Below are 18,767 nucleotides of genomic sequence, written 5' to 3'. Positions count from 1 at the left end.
TTCGCGAATATCTCGGGAACTAAGGCCGAGCGACGGATAATTGATTAAGAAAAATTGTTCACAATGGTGTCCTTGACAATATATGTCAAGGTGAAGGTGATCCGAGTTTGGTCCCCTCATGGGTATATCTACCTTAAATCATTATTTAAATAAATTTATTTATTACCCAACACACTGATTATACTATAATGTTTGTTTACCGAGCGAGAGAACAGTTACACCGAAATTCTCCGTCGAACCTTCATCTTTGACATTTTACCACGGCGTTTGTTTTCGATATGACGCGTCGCAATACCGTCTGAAATTTACTACATCTCTCTGTTATAATCTCATCAAAATGTTCAAAATCGATTGTAAAATTTCATACATACAGGGTGTAAAAAAATTTAGTGTCATGGTTTTGGCAGATGGTTATGCACCTTCGAATCGGTCGAAATTTGTTAAAAGAAATTGCCGCAAAATTGACTTTGACCTTAAAATTCAAGGTCAAATTTGTTATGCTTGTATCGCATTCTACTCACCATGGAAACCAAACTTGTCAAAGGAACCATATTTAGGTCGCAACTCAACCGTTCTCTTATAAAAGAATGTTAAATGTTTTAACGTCGACTTCCGTTCCTTGAGTTGAGAGCTATCATGGTTTATTTTGTAAACGGAACGGATGTAAACAAGTTGAGGACAGTAAAACCGCGTAAACCCAAAAGAGGATGAGGATGAGCACGAGCAAGTGCAATTATATGCTCCTCTTTCCTCCAATGAATACTAGGTCGGCCTGCCCTTCGATGTCCAGGAGTAATAGCAAATTCAAAATCTTGAAAACGTTGGTCCAACCATTGAAAATCCCTTCTGTCTGGCACATTCCTAGGATTTCCTTGTCGGGTATTAATTAAATATTCACGATATATATAGCGAGCTAAGGTGTAATTTCCAAATGCTTCTTCAGTAGCATGAAGCATCTGACGCACGTTATAAATTCTTCTTCTACTCTGCATAACTGACGTCTAACACTGTTCCGGATTAGGAGGGATAGAACGAGTCACTTCACGTCGAAATACACTTTATTCCCCCCAACTTGGGTTCGTTCGAGTTGTCAGCGAACTATGTACAAAACAAGAGATGTAACAGGCCAAAACACAGCTCGTTTGGCCAGAACGTGCAATAAAGAGTTTGAGATGAAAACAGATGAGTTTCACTTTGTTAGGTAGATAGATAGAGATTCACGTGTAGCGCCGTGAATCCCGTTGTTAGAGCGAATCGACTTACTCGCGAAAACCGGTCAACTGACGCGCGACGTTTTCGGTTAGAGAGAGCGAGAACGATTGAAGAACGTTGAGATCGGAGTCGAACAGCTGGCAGTTTACCGTCACCGTCGAACTAGTGATTGGCAGATCGATACAGCGATTAGCCAATAGTAATCCCCTTTTTGGGGTCGATAATCGATCCTAATCGAAGTCCGACGGTGCTGGTCTAAGCTACTGCGAGCTGCTTATCGACTCTCGATCTCGCGGTTACGTGCGGGTCAGCCAATAGTGGGGCGGCGCAGTAAATCGGCGCGTTCACGCTGCCGACACGCTCAACCAATCCCAAACAAACACTCACTACACGAAAGACCAGAAAAGACTATGATTATTGACAGTGGTCATCTGAAAGTTGTGATGTTTACTGTCCTCTATTTGTTCACATCCGTTCCGTTTACAAAATAATGGTGGTCAAATCGAAGCGGCTGTTCAAAGACGATTGTAAGATTTCAAACGAAAAACGTGGGGCGCAAGATAATACTACATACATAGTAAGGAGTGTAGAGAGTATATAGCTACCGCTGAGAAAACTCGCACAACAGTTCATATTATTTGCAGTACATTAGAATTGTTAGTGATTTAGGTGTTCATGCATCAATTATCTATTTCATGCTCCCCACGTTTTTCGTTTTAAATCTTACAAGTATTTTCATAGCTACTAAAATTTCACAATCACAAATTTTCAGGACTATTTGTACGGGGTCAGGAATCTGTATGGGGCTAGAAAAAATTATTTTATACTTTTTAGTCCGATTTAAAAACGTGGTATTTTTAAAAAATTTATTTTTATTTAAATAATTTAAATTCAAAAGACTACATACGTCATGTGGTTCGGCATACTCTATATGCCTTGGGTTGCGCCTTTAGAAAATTTCGTTATTTCTGCGGTAGGACGCACCGTTCCCAGACATTAGCGTTTACTTACTAGTACAACGTCTTCGTACGATAGTAATGGTGTTTTAGCATTATTTAAATTGAAATATCTCCAGAACCACTAACTTTTCGACATGCATAGGTTAGTACTTTTTTATAACGAATGTCTAGCTGCATCGATTGATGTATTAAACAAGCAACCAAGCGAGTAACGAGCATACGATATTGGTTTAATGCGACGCCATATAGCAAACATTTTGATAAGTAGAAAACTATTGAATTTCTCTGAAAACGTATAATCTTCTGTCACGTCGCTTCTTTAATTTTTCGAAAAGAGGTGATCACGAATTTTATCGACACCGAGATTTTATAGGCGGAACGCCGGGCCACGCTCGGCCGTACGATGCGTGGTCCTCTCGGGACAAAATACGCTCACAGCCTCGCGATTCGGTAATCGAACTCTAAGAAATTTCGGGCGCCAGGCACCCGAAGGTGTCACGCAAAAGAATCTTGATCTACGACAAATTAACACGATCTAATTCGCGAGACTGTGGCGTAGTAAACTAAGCTTGGATAGCTAACACGGAATCGATCACGGATCACGAGACGTTCCCCACGGCGCGGCGGGAAGGTTTTCACACAAGAAAAGTACAACGTTTCGGCTATCAATTCGTTTATTACACGACGATGTTAGACTACAATACAACAATAGCCGGCGCGTTTTCGTAAATATCGCGAGAGATGTTATTCGCACGCGCTGATTGCGGTTATAATCGATTCTCTTCGTTGAGAGTTCGGCAGCGATACAATGTTAACCACGCGGAAGACCTGACAGGTCGCTTTCCGACCGAATTCCGATGTTCAATACGAAACTGCTAGAACTGGCCTGATTCGAACTAAATTCGCGAACGCGAATCGAGCACGCGACGGCGCGGCGTCCCACCATGGAACGAGTGTAGGATATTTAGAAATAACGACAGCAACGCTAAATAATGAATCCGCGACTTCGCGTCTCTACTGGCGTCGTACAACCGTCACAATGCGGCCACGCGGCCCCCGCTATCCGACCGGATTCTAATTAGGAGGACGAAATCCTTCACGATCCGAAGGATTCGTACCCCTCGAAAATAATATAGACGACTTCCGTTCGTCTTTCGTGCCGTTATTTCCCGCGAAGCGAATACCGAACCTTTACGACACACTACCCGAGCCAACACGAAGTTTCAACTAGAGGGTTATTGTTGCTCGCTCGCTTCGCTCGCTCGCGAATAGGGTTGTTTTTGCTCGCTCGCTTTGCGAGCTCGCGGATAGGACTGCTCTTGCGAAAGGGTTAGTGGTACGCATGGCTAGTAGTACCTATAGCTATTAATGTTTTTTTTTATTTGGTGTGTGACTCTCCACGAGCCACACAAAGAACTTCCCGATTCGTTAGTTGCAGTATATTATTATCATTATTAAGTGTGCGTTTTAAGAAGATTATACGTTTTCAGGGAAATTCAATAGTTTTCTACTTATCACAATGTTTGCTATATGGCGTCGCATTAAACCAACATCGTATGCTCGTTGCTCGCTTGGTTCCTTGTTATAGCATACTAATGTTGCAAAATAAATTGTCTTAATTAGTTTTTCGCAAACGATACAACTCCTCATTATCCGGGTTTGCAGTATTGATCTTGGTTTTCTTCGATACTGTTAATTTAAATTGTCCCAAAATATATAAACCGCGCTCAATTTTGAAACTCTGCTCAGTGCTACATACAACATTTGTAAAGTTCGCCTTTCTGATTTTTTAAAATCCAAACATACTTTCTCGTATGTTTGTCCCTGACTTTTATGAATCGTAATTGCTTCAGCAGGAACCACTGGAAATTGACTACGTGTGATTTGATATTTTTCCTCACTCGACATATTTACTTGATTCGATATTTTTATTATTGGTGTAAAATTTTGATCAATATTTGCATTTTTCATATAATCACGATAACGAGTTCTTACTTTCACTCCTACTCTGGCCAATTGAAAATCTAACCACAATATAGACGGAATTTTAGTATTTTCTTGAAAAGTAATAAATTTTAATATTCCGCATGTGTGCTCCATTAACCAATCCGTTTTCAACATCAATGTTATTAATAATTATCATATAGTTTATATTAATTTTCAATTTAATCTCAGTTAATAATTCGTTTTGAACTGATTGTTTTTTTAAAGATTGTAATATAAATTTTTTTTTGTACTTTCATCGATATTCTTTGAAAATGTATTCTCGGGAGTAGAGATGATTAACTCACTCTTGCATTGGGATAATTTTCGATTCTTGTAAGCGGAAACATCATCGTAAGGTACAAAAAAAAATTTTTTGTGTAATTACGTTTGTTTCTTCGGTGGAGACTTTCCGTTCTCTCGTATAAATTGCATTGTTGAATGAACTTCTTTCGAAAAAACTAAAAAAAACTAAAAAACTACTCGATTGCATCATTCATCATCCTGATCGCGTTGTTACTTTTTCTGAAAACATTAACGAAAAATTTGATTACATAGAAACGGCCATACGCGCGCGCGCGCGCACACACACACACACACACACATATATACGAACATTTTGCTGAAAATAGTCTAAAACAGTGGTCGGCACGGAGGAGACTCTGCAGGCCGCTCTCGGCTCGCGCCGCCTCCTTTTCCCACCGCACGTCTCGCTCTCCGTAACGGCCCTAGTCCTCAGGCCCGTACATATCCCAGACTGTATGAACTGCGCGTGGCGCATTAGGGCGACACCCGTATCAATAGGTTTCCACATTACCGTTGAGGTACTATTGTCAATGCGTTTTTTTATGTGTTTTCCCCTGTAGGCCTATTCCACTCTGCTGCATGACAATTTCTGAAACTAACTTTGAACAATAAATGCGGAAGAGAGAGAGAGAGAGAGAACTACTTCTTAATTCCATTGCCAAAATTTTAAACAGTCATTCAGACAAACTTCTTCGTGGACGTTTAGATGTACTCGGAATATCAGATATATCAAATGAAAGATTAGATGTCGCGGCTCGCATCGCAGACGATAAAGAAGCGTCATTCAACCGGGTGCGCTTTTCCGATTTAATATTCCGCATTTTATAAAACGAACATACGCACAGATATGTCGATCCGAACATTGAAAAAATTCTCAGTGCGAAATTTCTGAGGAGAGGATATCTTGATTCATTTAATATTTTAAAACATTCGACACTGTTTTCTTCCCTATTCTTCAGAGGAACTTTTTGATGAAAATCGCGAAGTTCCTCTTGATACTCGGAAGCTTGTTCTTCGATTATGGCCGCGAGGGGGTTCTGAAATAGTCTGAAATCATTTTTAAGGGAATCGAAATCAGTGAAACGGTTATCGAAGTATTTGTCAAAGTTATATATATATATATGTACATATATATATATATATCTTTTCCGTGTTTATTGTTCAAAGTTAGTTTCAGAAATTGTCATGCAACAGAGTGGAATAGGCCTACAGGGGAAACCACATAAAAAAACGCATTTACAATAGTACCTCAATGGTAATGTGGAAACCTATTGATACGGGTGTCGCCCTAATGCGCCACGCGCAGTTCATACGGTCTGGGATAGGTACGGGCCTGAGCTGCCTCGAGGACTAGGGCCGTTACGGGGAACGGGACGTGCGGTCGGTGAAAAGAGGCGGCGCGAGCCGAAAACGGCCTGCAGGGTCTCCTCCGTGCCGACCACTGGTCTAAAATGACTGCAATGACCATGAAACGTGAAGATCTGCTAAAAAATCGATTTTCGATTTTCGGGGTCATTACAATAACTTCCCTATACAATCGGGAAGTTAATAATATTGTTACGATGAAGTTGCCTTTCCCCTGAGATATTCTGAAGTTATCACAGAGATCGAGTGAAGTCGCCTGTCAGATCGATATTGCGGTATCCGGACAACGAGTTTGTTGATAAGAAGAAGAGAGATGTTAGATCCTCTCGAGTGATTGAGACGAAAGCACACATTATCGATTGTTCTCCTTCTATTGTACATTTAATAAAGTTATAGTTTCGTTTATTATTATTATGTGTTCTCCGGCAAGACCACGCCGAAGCCTTCGCAACATTGGTGTCAGAAGTGGGATTACGGGAGATAGCACCGCAACAACATCCACTTCGGGAGTAGAAGCGATGATGTTGCAGACGCTTTTCGAAGCCCTCCAGAGGAACATTTCGGGGCAGTTTCAAGAGCAGCAGAAGATCTCAGAACAGAGATGGGAACAGGAGAGGACCCGGTTTGAAGAGACGGAAGCAGCAAACAGGGCCGCTCAAGCTGCGAGGGAAGCTGCCTTGGAAGGACGTTTCGGGATCCTGGAGGCTCAGTGTCAGGTGCTCTCGCAAAATCTACACACGCTTGTACAGCCGCGATTAATTAACTCTACCGAGAACCGTGAACCTCAAAATGAAAATATATCTGTTCTTAACGGGTCTACGTTTCCGGTTCTTCCGCTTTCGCAGCAGGATCCTCCGCGCGATACGGTGGGCGGGTTTCGTAGTGTTTCAGAGTTAGGATATACCGTGAAACCGCCTAAATTCGACGGTAAAGCTTCGTGGGAAGAATATCGGATTCAGTTTGACACGATAGCTCGCGCGAATAGATGGGATGAACCGAGGAAAGCTTTGGCCTTAGTTGCATCTTTGGAGGGCCCTGCTCGAGGAGTGTTGACTTCTCTTTCTGTGGATAAACAAAATGACTTCCAGACGATAGTTTCGGCATTAGAGTTCCGTTATGGGATAAAAAATTTTCGAAATTTAAGTTATGTGAAGTTTCAAAATTACAGGCAACGGAAAGGGGAGTCGATTTCTGAGTTGGCGGCAGAAATTGAGAGGCTTGCTCAAGCTGCATTTGACGAATGCCCTTTCGAAAGTAGGGACAAACTCGCGGCCTCTCAATTTGTAGCAGCATTGGCCAACGAGGAGATCAAGCGAATATTGAGACTCGGTGGTTTTACATCTCTGAGGGCAACGGTTATTAGAGCCCTAGAGATTGAAGCTGTTGAGTCCATTACTGAAACCTCATATAAAAACCGAAACGATCGCTACAAACCTTATTATTTTCCGGAACGAATTATCCCTGGAAGGAGTTGGAGAGAACGGGAGAGCGATCGAAGACCGGAGGAGGCGTTTCGTCCGAATAGGAGCTACCAGCAGAGGTCGAGTTTCGTGAATCGGAATACAACGAATATTAACAGTAATAGAGAAGATCGACCCAGGGAGTGTTGGAGTTGTCGGCAGCCTGGACACTTTCAGAAGGATTGTCCGAAGAGGCAAACGCAGAAGATGGGAAACGCAAAGAAGTCACAGTAGAGGGGGAGACTGTGACTTCTTCTTCTTCTACCCCCGTCGTGCTGAAGACTTACTTGAAGAAGAATTGTACGGCCATCGAGGGATTCATCGATGGAGAATTGACTTCGATAGTAATTGACACAGGATCGAGTGTGAATCTTTTAGGGACAAATAAGTTCAGTCCCAAAAGTAAGCTTGGCGCGGCGGAGGGACTTCCGGAAATGAAAATTGTGTCCATTTCTGGAGAGAATTTACCGATTCAAGACAGGTGCAGATGTCTGGTTAAAATTAACAGTTTTGAATCGGAGGAAGATTTCTTCGTAATTAATATGGCGGAGGAGTGTATTTTGGGAAATGAATTTCTCCAGAGACACGCGTGTGGGCTCGATTATTTGGCAGGAAAATTACAAATAGCTGGGAAGGAGGAGGTCAGCTTTATTGGTCGAGGGATGAAAAATAAGGCAGAAGTAACTTTATTGGCGAAGAAGAAAGAAGTTACTCCGGAGGAGGAAAAGATGGTTTCACTTGTGCCGAAGCATTTAAAAGATCTTTTCCAGCGTTGCTCTACCGTCTTATCTCCGCCGCGGAAGATGGCGTTTGCAGAAATAGCACATGAATTTCAGGATGTGTTTGCAGAAAATCCTGAACATGTTGGAAGTTGTGACGTTGTCCAACATAGAATTGATACAGGAGATTGTGTACCAATCAAACAGGCACCACGTCGCCTTCCTTTCCACCGACGAGACGAGGTTGAAGAGTTACTCGCAAAGATGGAAAGGCAAGGAGTAATCGAAGAGTCGAAAAGTCCATGGTCCTCTCCTATCGTTCTTGTGAAGAAGAAGGATGGAAGCACTAGATTCTGTGTGGACTATCGCCGGCTTAATGATGTCACGAAAAAAGATTCTTACCCATTACCGCGAATTGAAGACACGCTAGATGCCCTAGCTGAATCGTCTTGGTTTTCAACGATAGATCTGCAAAGTGGTTATTGGCAGATTATGTTGCATGAAAGGGACCGTGAGAAGACCGCGTTCTGCGTGGGTAAAGGACTCTGGCAATTCAAAGTGATGCCCTTCGGACTTTGCAATGCCCCTGCCACGTTTGAACGACTTATGGATACGGTATTAAAAGGCCTTTGCGGAAAAATCTGCTTGGTGTATTTGGACGATATAATTGTTTACGGGCGAAGTTTCGATGAGAACATAGAAAATCTGAAGATTGTTTTCGTACGCCTGCGTCAAGCTAAACTGTTAGTGAACCCGAAGAAATGCAATTTCTTCTGTAAAGAGGTGCGTTACCTTGGACACATCGTTTCCGAATGCGGAATAAAAACGGATCCGGAGAAGATAAAGGCAATCCAGGAATGGCCGGTCCCGAAGAATAAAACGGAACTAAGAAGTTTTCTTGGGCTCTGTACGTACTATAGGAAGTTCGTCAGGGATTTTTCTGCCATCGCTAGGCCACTACATCGTCTGACGGAAGAGAAAGTTACCTTTGGATGGTCAGAAGAATGCCAGGAGGTGTTTGAGTGGTTGAAACAACGACTCTCTGAATCTCCGATACTGGCTTACCCTTTGGTAGATGCAGATTTCATTTTAGATACTGATGCGTCGAATTTTGCCATTGGAGCTGTTCTCTCGCAGGTTCAAGATCAAGAGGAGAAAGTTATTGCGTATTTCTCGAAAATGCTAGGAAAAGCTGAGAGGAATTACTGCGTGACTAGAAGAGAACTTTTGGCAATAATCAAGTCTATTGAACATTTTCACCACTATCTGTATGGTCGAAAATTTTTAGTGAGGACTGACCATGCTGCGCTCAGATGGTTACTGTCGTTTAGGAATCCAGAAGGACAAATGGCTCGTTGGATAGAAAGACTGCAACAGTACGATTTCGAAATTAAACATAGGGAAGGAAAGTTGCATATAAATGCAGACAGTCTGTCAAGAAGACCATGCGAGGTTTCGCAGTGCAAATATTGTCATCGCCTTGAAAAGAGAGAGTTGAGAGAAGAAATATGTAACAAGGAAGAACACGTTTACAGGACGATCTGTGAAGATGCCGGTTCAGAAGAATGGAAGAGAGCACAAGAGGACGACGGAGAAATTAATTTCATATTACAAAGAGTAATTGAGCAAAATAAGCCAGATTGGCAGAAAGTTTCTTCATTTTCCCCAGTGACAAAGTTTTACTGGAAGATTTGGGATTCTCTTGAAGTAAGAAAAGGTTTGCTTTTCCGGAGGTGGGAATCCACAGACGGGAAAGAAGCAGTTCTGTTATTAATCGTCCCTAGATGCAAAATCGAAGAAGTGTTACGGGAGTGTCATAACGCCCCATGGGGAGGACATTTCGGAATTCGCAAAACACTTGCTAAGATTCGGCAAAGGTTTTTCTGGCCTGATCATCGTCGGGAAGTTGAGGAATGGTGCCGTCGTTGTGATAGCTGTGTGGCGAAGAAGGGCCCTAGAGAGAAAGGGAAGGGCGCTTTGAAGATTTACAATGTTGGAGCCCCTTTTGAACGAATTGCACTGGATATTGTAGGACCTCTACCAAAATCTACGACCGGAAACAAATATGCCCTTGTCGTCGTAGATTATTTCTCGAAGTGGCCGGAAGTGGTTCCGCTTCCGAATCAAAGAGCAACAACCATAGCGAAGACCCTTTTAACGGATATAATAAGCCGTCATGGTGTACCACTGGAACTGCATTCAGATCAGGGTCGGAATTTCGAATCTAATGTTTTCAAGGAATTGATGAGGATGCTTGGAATTAAAAAGACAAGGACGACGCCCCTACATCCCCAATCGGATGGACTCGTTGAAAGGATGATTCGAACTTTATTGCAGTATCTAACACAGTTTGTTTCAGAACATCAAAAAGACTGGGATGAATGGATACCGACGTTCCTTCTGGCATATCGGACGTCTCAACATGAGGTAACCAGAAATACTCCGGCAATGGTTCTCATGGGTCGAGAATTACGACTTCCTTTAGATCTCTTGAGAGGAAGTAACTACGCTTCTGAGAAGAAGGATGAAGGAACTTACATCGAAGAAACGAGGGCTAAGATCTTGAAAATCCATGATTTTGTGCGTCAACGGATGAAGATTAGTAGTGACAAAATGAAGTCTTGGTACGATGTTCACGCGAATTCAGTTTCATTTAAAACGGGAGACAAGGTATGGTTATTCAATCCACGGCGTACAAGAGGCCGGTGTCCGAAACTCCAATCTGATTGGGAAGGACCGTATGTAATAAAGGATCGGTTAAATGAATTAATCTTTCGTATAATTCGCTCACCTAAAGCGAAGCCAAAGATTGTTCATGTAAATAGACTCGCACGTTACAATGCTTGAATTTATGAGGCAAAGGAAAGGAACTTCGACACTTTTCGCTTAAGAAGAGGACGTTTCATCAAAAGAAGACGGGGGTAACTTTGTTCTGGTACCCGAGAAGACATCAAGAAAGGAGTATTCAAGGTACAAGAGTCAAGAGGAGTGGCGAGGATTGGGCGGAGTAGCTTCATTAAAGAATTATTAATTCCTCCTATCAACGTCCTGCTCAGGGTTTTTGGGTGGTTTTTCCCCTGAGACAGAGGACAAATGTCGGGACGTTTACTGTCTGACTGAGGCCACCAGGGTAAATCACTTAAGTTTTCGGTTATTGACTTTTCAGACAGTGGTTGACATGTCAGGGAGCTGTCATTCTGACGTGAAAAGGTTAACGACTACGTATTGAAGATGCTGGTTAATTAGAAGCGTGAAGGTTGAAACATCTACAGAGGTGAACCTAGTCGCGGACGGGACGCCCGCTTTCTTCGAAGGGGGGAGTAATGTTACGATGAAGTTGCCTTTCCCCTGAGATATTCTGAAGTTATCACAGAGATCGAGTGAAGTCGCCTGTCAGATCGATATTGCGGTATCCGGACAACGAGTTTGTTGATAAGAAGAAGAGAGATGTTAGATCCTCTCGAGTGATTGAGACGAAAGCACACATTATCGATTGTTCTCCTTCTATTGTACATTTAATAAAGTTATAGTTTCGTTTATTATTATTATGTGTTCTCCGGCAAGACCACGCCGAAGCCTTCGCAACAATATATTACGAAAGCCTGATCGGCGCTTACCCTTTATTGCACGACAGCGGATGTTGGCCAGCGATATACTATTCCTCTGGCCAGCCGACGCAAAATACTTTATTTTCTAGCAATAGTTTAGAGCGACTACTTATTTCGAAGAGTTCTAACGACGCAATGATCTTTCACGCGGTGGCCCGGGCACGTGGAAGCAGAGCGTCCCCCACTTCCTTATTCCCATTTCTTCGCGCAACGTTTCGGCCTATCGCTAACAAGGGATTTCGTATTAACGAATCCATCGCGACGGCGTTCGGCTTCCGACAGCGTTCAACTCATCCGGCAGCGATGACGTCCGATTGGCCGCTTCCCGATGACGATCGACGATCGACGTCAGCCAATCCGGTTGCGGTACTGGCTTCATCCCGGACGAGGCGACGACAGGGTAGAGTGGATGATCTCCTCTGTACCGCATGCCCTCGTCGGCGCCTCCAGGTTGATAGTCCTGGGCCTTGACGATCTCTCGTTGTTTTGTCTCGGGTCATGCCGTCTTCCTGCCTCGAGGTGCTGATTCTCGATGGCTCGTTGCATTTTGCGTTGAAAGTAGACTTCCGGATCCCGCCTGGTACCCGGTTTCTTTTGTCCGCTCGGCGGCCGACCTTCATGGCCGTCCTCTCCGAGACGTACAGAGAAACCAGGCGGTCCTACTCTTACAAGGAGAGGCCGCGGCCTTCGGGTCACCGATCTCGTTGAGACTTCGCACACTTATAGATTTCGTTCTCCTGTTTACGAATATATACCATTATAGGGGCAGACGCTCAATAGTTTTTGAGATATTGACGATTAAAGTTTCATTGCTCCCCTTAAATACATATAGTATTCTTTATGGATCACAGCAAGAGACGACGTGGCGTGATAGTAGCGTGTCAAGTTCTCACGCGGAAGACCAGAGTTCAAATCCTGTCATGTGATTCGATTTTTTTAAAAATTTTACTTTATTTTTTATTTATGGAACATTTACCTCTATACAGGGTGTTTACCTACAGGTGGGAGAAAATTTAAGGGGTGGTTCTCGACGATAATATAAGACGAAAATGAAGAATAAAAAAATTGCGATTTCGGCTTCGTTATTTAGTTATTAACAATTAAAAATCCGCCTAAAATGCTGCAACACTTCTAACAAAAGTATATGTTGCGTACGTCAGACAGGCGCGCGACAGTCTCGTATCAAGTGACAAACGCATGCATACCTTGGTTCTCATTTGGGGCACCAGCGAGGTGAAAATGTTTAAAAAATCGGTGGACGACGTTGAACCTACCTACTCGTTAAAATCCACAAGGGCATTTTTAATATCCGCCCTATGGAATTATCGAGTAGAAGGGGTCAATGCCCTTTCACTTTTAAATTCTTCTCACACATATCCACAAATCCTTATCCTGCACTATAATTGTTCATAACACCGTACCTAATATACTGTAATAAACGCTCTAGCACTATTTACAATATCATACACACGCACTACGAGTTTACAGAGTCATGCGATTTCTGCGAACGGAAATCTTCGACGCGTGCGAGAAGAATCGTCCGTACAAGCTAGCATCCGTATGCACACTGATTGAAGACAGCTAATGTGGTCAATGCACACGCATGAGATATTTCACGGTCACAGACAGAATGAGAAAGAATCACGAAATTCGTGAAAACAGGATAGACAATGTATTGGTATAGCAACGCGCGATGTTTGGGCGGTAGTTTGCTGTAGATCTTCATTTGTTTTATCGATCTGGCATCGACCTCATCAGCTGTCTTGAATCAGTGTGCATACAGATGCTAGCTTGTACGGACGATTCTTCCCTCACGCGTCGAAGATTTCCATTCGCAGAGATCACACGACCTCAAGATGTCCGTTCCGTCTGTGAGCGAGTCTCGCGACGTAAATCAAGTTCAATAAAGAGCAGTGTTTCAACATTAAAGGATTACCAGTTCTTCACATTCTCCTCCTTCCCCTCAGTAAACTTGTACTCTCTGTAAACTCGTAGTGCGTGTGTATGATATTGTAAATAGTGCTAGAGCGTTTATTACAGTATATTAGGTACGGTGTTATGAACAATTATAGTGCAGGATAAGGATTTGTGGATATGTGTGAGAAGAATTTAAAAGTGAAAGGGCATTGACCCCTTCTACTCGATAATTCCATAGGGCGGATATTAGAAATGCCCTTGTGGATTTTAACGAGTATGTAGGTTCAATGTCGTCCACCGATTTTTTAAACATTTTCACCTCGCTGGGGCCCCAAATGAGAACCAAGGTATGCATGCGTTTGTCACTTGATACGAGACTGTCGCGCGCCTGTCTGACGTACGCAACATATACTTTTGTTAGAAGTGTTGCAGCATTTTAGGCGGATTTTTAATTGTTAATAACTAAATAACGAAGCCGAAATCGCAATTTTTTTATTCTTCATTTTCGTCTTATATTATCGTCGAGAACCACCCCTTAAATTTTCTCCCACCTGTAGGTAAACACCCTGTATATGTGTATGTTACTAATTTCAAACAATTCGATTTCACGCACAATAATTCTATAATACTACGACAAATACCACTACTGTACATAACAATAACTGGAGAGTATTCTATTATAACTATTCTACTTCTGTTAGTATTATAGAATTATTGTGCGTGAAATCGAAATGATTGAAATTAATAACATACACATACATCGAGGTAAATGTTCCATAAATAAAAAATAAAGTAAAATTTTTTAAAAAATCGAATCACATGACAGGATTTGAACTCTGGTCTTCCGCGTAAGAACTTAACACGCTACCATCACGCCGTCTCTTGATGTGATTTATAAAGAATACTATATTTAAGGGGAGCAATGAAACTTTAATCGTCAATATCTCAAAAACTATTGAGCGTCTGCCCCTATAATGCTATATATTCGTAAACAGGAGAACGAAATCTATAAGTGTGCGAAGTCTCAACGAGATCGGTGACCCGAAGGCCGCGGCCTCTCCTTGTTAGGCGGCCAGGAAGCTAGTCTGTTCTTTCCACTAGGCGGCCGTCCGGCCTTCATGGTCGTCCTCTCCCATTTATCCAGAAAGGCGTCCACGTGCATCCTCTGTCCTCTCCTGAGCTGCTGGGCGTCCGATAGTATTGCTTCGTACTCTCCCTAACCTATGGGCGGCCGTGTGATCTTATCTCGTCCTCCTCCACAGGCGCAGCTAAAGTGAATTGCTCCGCGATAGCCTACCACTATCAGTGTCGCCAAATGAGAGCCAAACAGCTCTCACACATTCTCCTCCTTTTCCCCTTCCACTATCCCATTCCAGCACCATGCACACACTCCAACGTCTCCCACTAATTGTAAGACCGTAGACCACAGTGTCCGTGCCGTAGACTGGACTGATCATCAGAGAGGGGATACTTACTTCCCCTCGATTTTCTCAGTCTGGCGACACTGACCAGTATTTATATTAAATCGTTGCTAACCCTATCAACAACGCGTTACTAAGGGTTTAGAAGGTTCTCGACCATGCAGTCTTCTCGAAGATTCGGCCACGATTCTTCTGTCACTCAGGGTGGTGCCGAGGCGGCCTGACGCGCCTGGGGTTGTCTAGTCCCTCGTCGCGTTACAATGGTTTAATTGACGGTAGTAAAGAAAGAGAAACAGCAACCGCGACGTTCGGCAAAAATACAAAACTTATTGTGTTGTTTAAAATACCAATGCGATAACTAACTTTTTTATTTTCAACTTTCTTCTGACACAACCTATTTCAAGATATTTGTCACATTTTTTAAATTAATGTAAGTTGTTTGAAAACCTCCAACGGACTGTAGCTCCGTTAATTTGCAAAATGCTAGACTAATTCTTTGAGAACATAATTTTCTCTCTTTTAGATAAATTGTAAGTTATGCTTTACATGTACGGTAAATGTGGGCCAAATTGTATCTTGTTTAGTGTCATTTTAACCCAACAAAAACATCCTGTAAACAGGAGCCAAGTTCCTATGGCCGTAAAAAGTTGTGAGATCAAACAAAATACGGCCAAGTTCGTTAGTTTAGAAATACCTCTTGCAATACTGAAGAAAGCGTTCGTAAAAATTAGTTTAAAAGAACGCTATTTAATTTTTAATGAATTACATGGAAGGCTAAATTATTCAAACTTGGCCGCTACCTAACACCTTTTATGGCCATTGGTTTAAAAAGTAACGGCCAATTGTAATTCATTAAAAATTAAATAGCGTTCTTTTAAACTAATTTTTACAAACGCTTTTTTCAGTATTGCAAGAGGTATTTCTAAACTAACGAACTTGGCCGTATTTTGTTTGATCTCACAACTTTTTACGGCCATAGGAACTTGGCTCCTGTTGGCAGGATGTTTTTGTTGGGTTTCATCAATTTTTGTTGAAATTTCATCAAGTATCAAGTAGGTGTATTACTCTTATCTCGGATTCATTAAATCCTAAACATTTTTTATGTTTAAGGTGGACATTAAGTAAATTAATAAATGCATGTTCGTTTTTTACTACCTATTTATACCTACTTAAAACTTTGTCCCGAAAAATCTAAACAACGCAGCGACGATCAAAGGAAAAAAATTATTTTCTAATCTGCAAGACAAAATCCAAATTCAATTTATCGAAGAGTAACACCCTGCCGGTAGTGTTGTATAAAGCTCGAGTCTTCGAAGCTCCAGAGCTCAGTCTTAAAGACTAAGTTTCTAAGGCTACAATTATATAAAGCTTAAGCTTTCGAAGCTTCAACGCTCAGCTCTCAGCTGTTATGTTATGATATTTGTCACAGAGGGCACAACCGCATCCAGGATGTGTATACATATTATTACATCCAGGCAATACAGAAGACTCGAGTCTTTGAGTTTCAAGCTCAAGCATTGAGGACTCCAGTTCTCACAACTCAAGGTTCAAACCTGGAAGGCTCCAGCGTTTACGACTGAAGTCGCGACTCGAGCCTTCAAAGCTCAGGACTCAGAGCTCATATTAACAACACTACCTGCCGGCGACGCTCGGATACATTTGCCCCCCGCCGCTATAGACGATGCTCGGTGCAGTTTCTTTTGTTTACGTTAGAGCGATTGTTTTTTTCATTAGTATTTGTTGCGACTTCGAAGCTAATAAAACGTATACTTATGTAGGTACTTTGGGATTATCCCGTCGACCTCTCAAGAATTAGTTAGGGTTAGGTGGTGGGGGCGGAGAGGGTCGGCCTGACGGCCGGCTCGATCACGCATACGAAAATACAGTTTGGCAAAAATGGTCGACGGGATAATCCCAAAGTACACTTATGTATATGTTATGCTGCTATGTTCTATCTTACGTACCTATTTCGTAATGTTTTTTTCAACCCTTTAAGGTGTAAAATTTCAAACTTTGATAATCTGCCTCCAGTGCCGAGTAAAAAAGCCTCTAAAAAACGGCTAAGTTGTTTCGTGTAAAAGGAGGTAGTGCGGAACTTGGCTGGTGCACTACCTTGCACCTAGATCAGAAGAATGTCCCAAATATATTGGTAAAATTTCAATAAAAGTCAGCAAAAAATAAAGAAGTTTCATTATTGCACTAGTATTGTCTCACCGATTTTCGAATTGTATTTTTCGAGTTGCACGATTAAAATTTTGTCTGTGTATGTCGAAGGAGGTAACTCGGGCGCACAAAGGTTGGGCGCTGGATTCCGTCGTACTGCAAAATTTGATTACGAGGTTCAACAAGGAAGACATTAAGAATCAGCCCCAGGAAGGAGTCTACGTTCACGGTCTATTCCTGGAAGGTGCCTCGCTCGATCGTAAAACGGGCAAGTTGGTGGAAAGTAAACCAAAGGTCCTATACGAGCAGATGCCTGTGATTTACATTTACGCGATAAACACAACTGCGGGCAAGGATCCAATGCTTTACGAGTGTCCTATATATAGGAAACCGCAGAGGACGGACACAAAGTACATAGGATCGATCGATTTCGAAACCGACCATAATCCTCGACACTGGACACTACGAGGTGTAGCGCTTTTATGTGACATCAAATAAAAAATATTTCAGAAAGCATTCAGTTTCTTTACTTGGTCGTCCCATTTTACGACTTAGGGTAAGATCACAGTGGGTCCTACATCAGACAGACTTGGTGACGTCAGCGCCGTCTGGCAGACATTTCAAATGTGTGGGTAGGCCCAGGTAGGCCCGTCTGTGAGACCCTTCTATTTTCGTCCTGCATCGACCGACAGGACGGCCCTCGTTATGGAAACTCGGAGTTTATTGTACCAGCATTTGCTGGCCGTTCCCGGGGTTGTTCTCTATGGAGAGGTTTATGACAGGTCATTACTATTGAGCTGGAAGTCGACACTTTCTCGGACAACGCGTGTTGACACAGTAAAAAATTATGAATTGGACGCGCTAAAAACAGTTTTCTGAAAAATAGCTTCGCCGTCGATCGCCCAATAATGACCCGTCCATTTGCATGCCCAATGTTTTATTGCACGTGGCGATAGCCACTACGCTATCGTACGTCGCACAGTGGTGCAAAATCCCCAAGACGTGGCAATAATTCGTTTATTATGGCAATGTCATTTTGAAAAATCTATGTGTATTGAAATACATTGCAGTATTAATACGTTACAGTATTAATGCAACGATTGTAGATTATAATAGAACCTAAGCACAAACACTGACATTGGAAACAACTGCGACATATAGTATTGAAGAAAAAAAATTTTTCTCATTTCTTTGTTGTTTTTGTGTATATGCGCTCCTTGATTTTCAAAAGTTTCATAGTGTAAATATTATTCAGTGCGGTGAGTACATTACCGCCGGACCTCGTTCAGCGAAGCCTTTTAGAAACTCGGGGTTTACTGCACCAGCATTTGCTGGTGTAGCAAAGTTTTTATTTTTTACAATGACCATTATTGTTAATTGTCCGCGGTTGATCAAGGAATGATCGTTCGGACTTTTGTTGTATTTGAACTGCGAGGTGCCCGCTAATTTACTCGAAGGACTACCTTCACGTTTGAAGGACTAACAAGTTGAAGTGTGTTGAAACTAACTATATTTCGCACTATGTTTCAATGTTACAAATGTTACAAGGTTGAGAAAATAACTGGTCGCCTGCCTACTATACAATGCAAGCGAAAGCGAAGTTGATCGTCTTGCTGTCCAGCTACTTCTAATTCGAAATTCTGAGCTAGCTTCG

General features: G+C 42.3%; 1 protein-coding gene across 1 annotated transcript in view; it reads left to right on the top strand.

The window, feature by feature from the left end:
• Positions 1-17,615, top strand: part of LOC143211614 (dynein axonemal heavy chain 5-like) — a 44,374-nt gene extending 26,759 nt beyond the window's left edge. Inside the window, exon 7 of the mRNA XM_076429446.1 lies at positions 17,225-17,615. Coding sequence (XP_076285561.1) covers positions 17,225-17,611 — 387 coding nt within the window. The 3' untranslated portion in view covers positions 17,612-17,615. The remainder of the gene's footprint in view (positions 1-17,224) is intronic.
• Positions 17,616-18,767: the final 1,152 nt, after the last annotated feature.

Source organism: Lasioglossum baleicum, chromosome 8 (assembly GCF_051020765.1).
Source record: "Lasioglossum baleicum chromosome 8, iyLasBale1, whole genome shotgun sequence".
NCBI classification, from domain to species: Eukaryota; Metazoa; Arthropoda; class Insecta; order Hymenoptera; family Halictidae; genus Lasioglossum; species Lasioglossum baleicum.
Note: the sequence above shows the minus strand (reverse complement) of the source record. Positions and strands in the feature narration are given on the sequence as shown.